The sequence below is a fragment of the Lineus longissimus genome, chromosome 9 (assembly GCF_910592395.1).
Source record: "Lineus longissimus chromosome 9, tnLinLong1.2, whole genome shotgun sequence".
NCBI classification, from domain to species: domain Eukaryota; kingdom Metazoa; phylum Nemertea; class Pilidiophora; order Heteronemertea; family Lineidae; genus Lineus; species Lineus longissimus.
Window position 1 is genome coordinate 14,304,800 of NC_088316.1, and position 10,638 is coordinate 14,315,437.

At 41.5% G+C, this 10,638-nt stretch overlaps 1 protein-coding gene across 1 annotated transcript; it reads left to right on the forward strand.

The window, feature by feature from the left end:
• The first annotated feature begins 174 nt into the window (after nt 1-174).
• LOC135493664 (uncharacterized) lies at nt 175-7,657 on the forward strand. The gene is made up of 17 exons (XM_064781154.1): nt 175-178; nt 871-988; nt 1,213-1,481; nt 1,822-1,965; nt 2,221-2,324; nt 2,586-2,727; nt 2,953-3,145; nt 3,440-3,540; nt 3,726-3,802; nt 3,982-4,120; nt 4,632-4,845; nt 5,097-5,655; nt 5,828-6,020; nt 6,193-6,236; nt 6,450-6,553; nt 6,916-6,995; nt 7,253-7,657. The coding sequence occupies exons 2-17, from the start codon at nt 892-894 to the stop codon at nt 7,484-7,486; spliced, it is 2,694 nt and encodes an 897-aa protein (XP_064637224.1). The 5' UTR covers nt 175-178; nt 871-891; the 3' UTR covers nt 7,487-7,657.
• Nucleotides 7,658-10,638: the final 2,981 nt, after the last annotated feature.

The following is a 10,638-nucleotide window of genomic DNA, read 5'->3' on the forward strand; positions in this document are numbered from 1 at the left end:
ATTTTTCATTTAATGAAGACAAATGTAGTATTTCTTTTCATATATAAACATATTTGGTATAAATTGTACTCCTACCCAAAAAGATAAGCCAATAAAAACCCTCAATAGCATTTTATGGAAATGACCCAATCAGAAAAGTTCTTGCATCGCTTTTATGGCCCAATCTGTCAAGATGGCGGTAAATTCAGAACATTAAAAATTTCGCTTATAAAAATTGCAAATAATTGCAAGACGCTGAAAATTTATATTGATATAATTCGACCAATATGATAATTGTGACGTTGTCTTTCTTCCCTCCAAATTTCAATAAATTCGACAATAAACTTTAGATTTCACAATGAATTTTGTTCACAATCAAAATTGTTTTTGTTGATAAACTTTCATCGAATCATTCATTCATTGTTGTCATTTCCCGTGCTGCCATGCCCATGACCAGCTCATGTCCTTGAGTTTATTAGTCTGTGTTTATTGTCTGAACTGACACATTCTCCTAAACTTTGTCTTGCCGAGGGAAGAATGCGCTTCGGACCAGTTGCCTGAGTTGGCCTGAAGCTGAAACCGTTGGTGGGAACTGTGCAGTGTCTTGAGTGATGTATGTGGCGGACAGAGCAGGCCACTATCAGCCTATGCCCCCGGCTATTGCTATATGGCTATGGTTTCATTTCCCAACCCTAGGAGGTGCATGCCTATCCAGAAAATTGTCATAGAATGTCTGTTCAGACCATGTCGTTCATGGCCTAGGCCATAGCCAGGCCTGCATGGCATAGAAATGAAAAGAAACCTATGAATATCAACTAGGCCCAAGTCAGTATGGATTTGATGTTTTGTCTTTCTGAACCAGCTTTTACAGATTTTCTTTCTTCCTTTCAGGTAACGAGTAAGAGGGAAGTAATGGTCAAGTCTCTAAATGATTTAAATCTCACTGGTCTATTCTCTTTCTATGGTGTGGTCACCTTCATCAAGGTTCCTCAAAAAACAAGAGGGCCAGGTGTGTAGGACTTGTTATGAAATAATAAAAGTATGCCATTCTAGGACATAGGCTGTCGCACCATAACAATTTTTCTAGGTTAGCTGGAACTTTTCTTTCAAAGTTTAGAACAATACATGAATGTAATCTTATAAATGATCTTACCAAAATAATGATCTCACCAACCCATGTGGCATCTTCAGGTCTGACACATTGTCATTGAGGAAATATCGTTTTATTTTCAGACTATAGCATGACTCTCCGAGTCACAGATCCAACATGGAAGGATGACCCCCTATGCTGCCTCCTTTTTGGGAAGACCTTGGAATTTTTCCCCAAAGTTGAAAGACCTGGAGATCTTGTGCGATTCCATCGAGTCAGAATGAGCAGATATAATGGGAAGCTACAATGCCAATCAGCGCCAGGTTTTGCTGCAGTCGTTTTCAAGGATGGTTTGAGTGATCCTATCGCTACAACCAAACATTTTTCCTTTGCTGATGAAGAAAAGAAAATTGTAAGCATTTTTTGGGGTTCTGTTTTGTGCATTTTAGTGTGAGACCCGAGTCTGGAAGGTTCCAGTGCTGTGCAACACATCTGTTCAGATACCAGAGCATGTGCTCCAGAACTGCCCACTCTGGGACACCGAGAGACTGGCCACATGGCCATACAGTGCATCAATGGAGAGTAAGCTATTACAATGTTTGTTGAGTAAAATGATTGTGTTAGGAGATGCGAACTGGATCACATTCACTGGTGCTTTGTTGATGTGGTAGTCTGAAACCAAGTTATAAGTCCAATTTGTTGTCTCTGCTGTAATTGTCCTTGTTTATTCTAGTTTAATGCTTCTTTTCTAGGTGAAAAACCTCCAAGAATGGGCAAGGAAACAAACATTTGCATTTGCTGGTGCCAGACTCCCTGGTCCACCTGACCATGATGATTATACCATTGACTGTATTGCGAATATCAAGATGAAGAAGTATTTTAATCTAAAGTGTCAGGTAAGTTGCTTTTGCCTTGCCTTTTGTATTCTGGAGCCTTTTAGTCTTTAAAAGGCAGGGAAGAATTTTCCATTGGATATAAACAGGCATACTGAATAAAGGGCAGGAACTCTCCTCATCAGGTACCCTGCAAAAGTACACTTGAGTGTTACTGGGATTAAATGGGGATCCCTCCTCCCCTTCTTTCCAGTAGACTGCTCACTATTCAAGATGATCGATATCACACTATCAGTTGATGAACTATGTTTTTTGCAGGTTATAGCGATAAGGGAGTTTGATGACACTCAGGTTAACTTCAAGGTGTGGGATGGTACGAAACCTCCGAAACGGACAGGTGAACCTGGCAAGGATTTGTCGGTGTAAGTGCTTTTTTGCTGACCTCTTGGGAGCTTATACCACTTGGCAAATTTTGTGATCGTTGTCCATCATATTTTTAGTAAAGTACTTTGGGTAAGTGCTTGGGCAATTTCATTAAAACTTACGTAGTCAGTTGCTGTGTGGATACATTTAAAAAGTCCCTCGACAAGGAAACATGTAAAATATTCAAATAGGCCAATGTTTCGTCTGAGTGGGTCAATAAGTTTTAATAAAGGATTGTAGAAGTTTGTATATTTTTTCAGGCCAGTGGCTGAGATGCTACCGGTTACTCACCCAGAACTCTTGTGGGAAGAAGATTTGAAGAAAGGTCTTAAAGATTTGCAGAAATACATTGTGGATGTGACAGTATTTGATGATCATGTTCCAGCCTCTTTGAAAATCAAGGTAAGCTCCTGTCCAGTTTATTATTGAGAAAATACGATCTGCAGCCTGGATTGATGTGTTCTTAATTTCTAGTTTCTTATTTTATTCTCAAGAATATGCTGAGGACAATTGCACAAGATTTGTTGTTGGGTGATAAATTGTTGTCCTGGCATGGATGTTGTGACGAAAGCAGTGTTACTATTTCTTCGATGCTTTTCCCCTCTAACCTGAAACTTGACATTTCAGCCAGGAGATTTCATACAATTTACGAATCTTCATTCCCTGGTTCCGGCAAGTAAATGGGGTATGCCTGCTGCCCCCCACATTGAGCTTTGTTTACATTACGGCAAGACGTTCAACCGTGGATTACAGCCGTTGACTGCTGAGGAATCAAAAATGCTCGAGGAGAGAATGAAGCCTATTTTGAAAAGCAGAAGAGGTAATTTCAAGTGACAAGTTCATATTGCTGAAATATTGATGTTGGTTCAATTGAGTTGCTGCTATAGCCACAGCTGATGGAGGCTGGACATCGGCTCAGGATCAAATGTGGTGTTTTAACACGGTTTCCCATTGGATTTCATTGTCTGCCATGGGCTGATCCGGACTGTCTCTAATGGATAAGGTTCTGTTTCAATATATGATTTAATTCCCTCTTGAAGTATGTTGCAGCAACAATGAGTTCTTTGTTGTCATATCGGTACATTAAAAATCTATCATTTCTCCTTATTTTCAGGAAACACAAATGATGATGGAACTCCCCGAACTAGAACATTGGTAAAATCTCCAACGATGTCGGAATTTTCAGTCAATACGTATTTCAACTTCAGGTGTCAGGTTAGTTGAAATGTTCACTTTAGACAACAGAGAACATAGAGTGAAGTATTAAATCCTATTCTTAACAAGAATAGAAATGAATACCTCAATGTTGGTCCTTGGTTTTCTCATCAAGACCGCTTTGGTAGATTTTAAATAACATCTAAAAGGCGTGCATTTTAATATCGATTTTTTCCCTAACACAGGTTGTGGCAATGTGGCATATGTCTCCCACCCAAGTTGTCTTGAAGGTCGTTGACGGCACCAAACCACCAGCTCATCTGTAAGTATCTATTTGCACGATTTTTTCCAGAAATTTTCTTTAATCGTGGAAATAAATAGATGCTCTGTTTCAATTTAAAGCGTCCAATACTTCTGAACAAAAAAATCGAAGTGAGAAGACTTGTGTACTCAGCACGGGCGTATTGCATCTGATATAATTACAATATAATTCCTTTCCAGGACGTTTTTAGAGGTGATGCCAAATGATCCCGAAGATGTAACATGGTTTGAGGAGGCAAGATATTGTGTTGGTGGCCACACACTGGACATATCCATCTTTGATGACCATGCTGAACAAATTGATAAAATAGATATTAAGGTGAGTGATGCAAGTGACAGCAAACCTTCAAAGGGGCAGCGGTAGCGCAGGGGAAGAGAGTCGGCCTCATGATCAGGAGGTCGTGGGTTCGACTCCCGGCCAAGTCACTGCTTAGTTCCCCTACTGGTCGAGTTCAAGTGAGCACCTTCTGGTTGCTCCTTGAAACCCCTGATTGATTTCTGTGGAGACCGGGGTAATAATATGATATCCCAAAGCGCTTTGAGCGAGAACTATAGTGTCACGGAATTGCGCTACATGTATATAAAAGACTCATTATTATTATATATTATTATAAAGTTGAATTTGAAAACTTCCAATTGTGTAAATACATAGTGAATATAAAACAGGGCTGTTGAACCCAGATTGTTTCCAAGTCTTGTGATGTGCAAAAACTTCTCATGCCGAAAGAGACTGGGAACACAGACCAACATTAAAATAGATTTGGGCGATTTGTATCACATGACAAGCTGCGCTTTCCATGATTGGCTAATTCCTGGTGATGCTTTTTCAGCCTGGTGAGCTTGTCTTGTTGAGGAACCTCCATGTCTTCCTTCCGAAAAAGAAAGATGGCCAACCAGATGGTGCATCTGCCGAAGCAATCGAGATATGTCTACACGGAGGAAAATCCCATAACCGAGGGCTGTTCAGGACTATGCCATCAGCTGGATTAGAAATCATACGGAGAGTTGAATTTCTCATGAAGAAGCTGTCCGGTCAGTTAAGTGGTAAGAAAAATCTCCAGTTCCATGTGTGAAACTTTTCCACACTCCTGAGAACTTTTTATACGAATGTTTAGATCACCTGTTCAGCTGACATCAGTTATTGCATCTCCCATCAAAACCTAATGAAACTATTGCATATCTATAGAAAGTTGATGACGTGTACCAAGTATTGAAGAAGACTTAAGTATAAAGAAGTTCACAAAGGTCAAAATCTTTTTTAATTCTTGCACATACCCGCCTGTTTTACTTTGCAGACAGTTGCTTTGATCAAAGCCAGAGCCAATCCCAGCACCCAAGTCAAGAAAACGCTGTGAATCCTGAACAGGTGGTCAAAGACAGCCAGGAGCCTAGCACAAGCTGGCTGGGCCCTTCCCCAAGGAAACGCGCCAAGATTTTCATGGAGCCATCAGACTTTAGGTGTAAGACTACAGTGGAAGAGAGCCTCGAGGTTGACAGTGAACCATCCGTAAGAACCACAAGATCGTCTGCTGAAAAATCGATTCACGACTCTGCGAAGAAATTAGATGCGAAGGAAAACGATCGTTTGGTTCGTCTGAAGTCTCCTGCAGCAAAACGGACGGACAGACCTGTTGTGTCTGATTATGAGCAGACGGACAAATCTTCTACAAGAAAAGCACTTTCAGAACCATTGCCGTCCAGTCAGTTGGCTGTGTCTACTATAGCCAAGTGTACAAAGCTACGGAAGGATGGAAACTTCGACAAACTGATCAGAATCAAAGCTCGTGTTGCTGACATTTCAACTGAATATGCATCAAAAGCCTTCATATTATTTTGCAAGAACTGTAATTTCATGTGAGTATATTAGTATTGTCATGGTCGTCTTCGAAACCAATTCTTCAATTACACTCCAATTACATAACTCTTCGTGAGATCTTCATTTTTTTACCTTGTTATTCTCTCTCTAACACCTGTCCCTCTCCTTAAAGGGCTAAAGGAGTTTTTACATCTAATTCTCTTCACCCAGGTCCCATTTTCCTCAGAAGCAACACCGCCTCATTCCTTCATCCAACTCTGATGCCAGAACAAAGATTCTTGACGACATCTTTGCATCTGTAGCAACTGATCACCAACAGGAATTGGTCTACTATGAACTGAAATGTGCCAGTGTTGATGACTTCGAACTTTTGCAAGATATGCTGTTTATCAGGAAGGCTAAGGTGAGCGTCGGTAAAGGCACTCTAATACCCTGTTAAGGAGAGCATGTGTTGTTTAAGGACTATCAGGCATGTTGAGGTGAGAGTTGTTAAAGGGACTAGTACTGGCATATAGAAGAAGAAAGAGTAATAAGAATAACAAGAGTAAGAAATTCAATTCAACTTCTTTTTACAGAGGATGTTCGAACCGGGAGAAAGGCTTACTGGTACATCAGTATGGTGAGTATGTCAAATACCAATAGCGCTAGAGACATGCTTTCAAGTTTTCCACATTATATTTCTATTCAGCCCAAATTAGTCTTATGAGGATTAAGTCGCAAACTGGAGGCCGGAATTAGATCAGTTAATGATATCTGCTGAGGAAATCCATTCAGTTCTGTGTCTTTCACCATTTTACTGTAGACCTAGCTGACCAATGTAATATATTTTTAGCCATGGTGCTTGGATGGAAGTTATGAATGCCCAGCAACAACAATCAGATGGTTCAGTGAAATATGTGTGTCCAATATGTTCTGATGGCCAGTCAGCAGGAAGTTGTAAGTAGATAGATGCTTAACCTACTTTTCAAGATCACAGAGGTCAAACTCTGAAATCTCTCTACATTTCAGCATTGGGTGGTTGTGCTGAGTGACGCTGTCTTCCGCCAGAGATAGGGTCCATTGGAAGCTCCCTATGTGTCTCACTTGATGTGGTCGTTTGCTTGCCCTGCACGAACACCAGGCAGGAACCTCGGTTTTATGTCTCATTTGAAGGAATGTGAAGAACCAGGAACCTAAAACAAGCTGTGAACTCTGACTGAAACCTACTGGTATCTATAATTTGGTACTGAGAAATCTGCTTCCCTTTTACGCCAAAATCACCTGCGTCATCTTTCACTGCTGTCTCATCTTGGTTTCAGTATTGAACCGGATGTTTCTGGTGACGTTTACTGTTCACGACTTCAGTGGAGACATGCAAGTTGCCTGGATTAAAAACATGGTAAATATTCTAAACAAATATATAACCATAACCAGAAGGGAGCAAAGTCTATGATAAGTTGAGTAAAGGAAAGTTCGCTACATGAGGTTATCAGGTCAGCTCAGCAAGTTGGAAGCCTACCTGATTCTCGGCAAGCTGGGGAACTAGTTCTAAGGGTGCTGTTGGATGAAGATATGTCAGCGCGTGTTCCTGGCGTGTGTCTCTGCTACAAATGGAATCTGACTGGTTTAATTCTCTGATTGGTTTGTGTTTTTCAGGACAAGTTCTACAGGCAACCGGACTTGGATGACACCCCAACACCTGAGGATCTGACGAAAGCCTACACGTTACTTTCCACGATGACGTCACTGGATAAACCATTATTTGAGCGCCCTCTTTTAGACCTGACACTAGAATTGATGAAGAAGGACGACGAAACACAAGCAGGGGCTAAAATTGTCAAGTGTTGTGGTCGGTCTATTAATATGACACTAAACAGTGACACTGAATGAACCGGGTGTTTCAGAAAATTACTAATGAAATTTTGCCAATGTGCTAACTGGATAAACCATTATCGGGGCAACCTTTCGTGGTCTTGATGGACTTCTGCTGATGGAGGACCAAGACTATTCTGCATTTTATGTCAATGTTCATACATTATGCATTTCAAACTTTATATTTAAATAAACAGCTGCTGTTCTGCTATAATATCTTTCTTGGTTTGTGTGTCATAACATAACCATGCTCCTACTAGCTCAGCCAAAGGGTCATGTCAATGTGGACATGTCTCTCAGCTCATTGTGGGGTGTTTGGAGTTCTGGAGGTCCTTAGCTGATATGCTTCTGGTGGCATTTCAATCCTTTTTTTAGTGCCCACATGTCTTTCTCCTTTTATAATCGTTTTGTCGGCCGGTTTGTTGTACATTTATCATTTTCTCATGTTGGATGTGACATTGTCTCTGATTGCATTTAAATGTTGAGATCGCATGTTGGATGTGACATTGTCCCTGATTGTGTTAAATGTTGATACATTGTTTCTGATGTAGATAGGTAATAATTGTCTCTGATATAGTCGAACATTGACTCTGATGTAGTTATGTTGGATGTGACATTGTCTCTGGTGCAGTCAGCCTGGATGTGATTGATACAGCCAATGATATTCTTGCAATGAAGCAGTGACTCTGATGTGTAATCTAGTTGGAAGTAGCATGATGAAGTCAAGTTGGATGACATTGTCTCAAATGTGGTCAGGCTGGAGTTGGTTCAGTTGAAAGTAGCAGTGTCTCTGGTGTAATTGGGTTGGATGTGGCATTGTCTCTGGTATATTCATATTATATATGTCTTGTCTCTGGTGTATTCCGGTGGGGTGTGATGTTGCCTCTGGTTTAGCCTGGTGGGAAGTGGTGAAGTTAGTAAGGTTATCGCCCAGGATGTGACATTATGTCTCATTAAATAGTAAGGTTTGATGGGCCTTTGTCTCTTTAGCATTTGGGTTCTTATTTGGTACAGTAGGATGTGGTGTTATGTGAGGTGTTATATTACCCAGACCCGATGAAGCATGTCAAATATACCCAAGGGACTTGCACGGCTGGTATTGTACCCTATGGTTCTCTACCCATCCTGACATACTAGTAATCAATCATTTTCAATATACTCCACCGTTTTCTATCTGAAGTAGGGGAGTATCAAAAACCTGAACCATCAGAGTTAATCGGTCCGTTACCTCCCTCTAACGGAGTCCGGGACGGCGGAGTGGATCCAAGGCTTGAGGGTCAAGATACAAGGCGCTACGGGAGTGCGGATGCGCTCCCTCTAACGAAGTCCTGGACGGCGGAGTGGATCCAAGTCTTGAGGGTCAAGATACAAGGCGCTACGGGAGTGCGGATGCGCTCCCTCTAACGGAGTCCGGGACGGCGGAGTGGATCCAAGGCTTGAGGGTCAAGATACAGGGCGCTGCGGGAGTGCGGATGCGCTCGATAGTCTCCGTTGGGGAGACTGAGCATGATAAGGTATACCAATCCAGTCGCTTTTTAGGGACTCAGCCTCTCCAGTAAACGTATAATACAAGTTAAATATATGATTTTGAATGTGTTCATTGCTCTTGAAAAACGGAAAGAAGAGCAGTCGCATCAATTTTATTACATGAAGTTGTAGATACATCCCAAAGTCACGACGTTTCCTTCCCGATTTTACAGTAATAGTACCAGCATGTGCTGCCGGTGTAGAAGTTTAAAATGTCCTAGGATAAAATGTCCGGGAACAAAGGATTCTATTATGCGCTTCAATCTCTGAGCTATTGACTGTCAGGGTCTCTATAGAACCATATTGCAGAATACAATAGGGCCGGACACTTTTTCCAGGGGGGACACTTTTTACTTTTACACCGGGTAAAGATTGCAAGTCTTGCTCTAACCACACTTCTTTACCAATCCACAATCAAAGCGTTGCGGGTTCGAGCATTGACCGAGACCGTTTGTCTGTTACTGCAAAATCGATTAGGACATGCCGACTTTCTAATTACACATACACACACGTATACGATACTTTGAAAGTTGCGATGTCTTTCTTCTAAGGGACTTCCTTTTCGGAAATAAAAGTTCAGAACTTGAAGACCAAATAGCTTGTCCATTCGGGGTACAATTATGTCATCCTCCCTTTGGCAGAATCCTGAGGATGCTCGTCTCTCATGTTTTGGAGGACAGTCTCGAAGGAGATTCTCAACATAGATTCGCCGCATACTCTGATTACCACCCAGATATTGAAGAAACCATCAAAAAACCCCAAACCTCATGCCTCATTGAATTTATGAAAAGCTACTGATGATAAACCGGGCTTTTTTTATCTGGCCTTATGTCACATCGTTGTGTCTAGGAGGGCGTCTCCTTCTGCCACAAAACATTTCATTGCGGCCGCAGCTCCTAGAGGGGTAACAAACATTCGCCGGACAAGTTGTGGCAAAAGTTGAGGAAAATCCAAGAAAACACTGGCGTCACGGAACAAGAAATCTTGTGTTGGTTGGTTTTTCGTTAAACGCATATATCATACAGTTCGCTGCTTTACCCTATACAGCCGGGTTGGTTTGCTTAGGGAGATGAGAGGATTCTGAGAACCACTAAGAAGGGAGCATTTCACATTTGAAATATCCCGCCCTTTCATCGGGGTCCGCACTATTTATAGGCCTTGTGAGATTGTCACATGTCCTACACGTCACATCCTAGGCCCTGTCTGGCGGCCAGAAGCAGGTCAAACCGGCAAATTGATTTCTGACGCCAATTTAATCTGATTTAATCTCGGTCATCCTTTGCCGAAATCATCCCAATCTCGACAAATGATAACTGTACGAGTCAGCAAACTTGTAGAGATGAACAGTTCCTGTAAGTAGCATTTTTTAGTGTGATTTAGAACCCTGTTGTAAATGCTCTAATTGAGGCGTGGAAAGAGCAAGTCTTTGCCGAAAGTGCTTCAGATTTTCCAAATTGGCATACATTGTTGACCTTATCAGTGGGCAGTTCCCCACTCCCGTCCTCGCCCCAAGTCTAACATGACCGATTCGAAATATGAAAAAGATAATAGGCAGGTTTCACAAACCTACAAACTACAAACTATTTCGTGGTATCGGGGCATTTGCTAGTAATTCATTTTCTTCTCAATCTTCTAAAAGTATT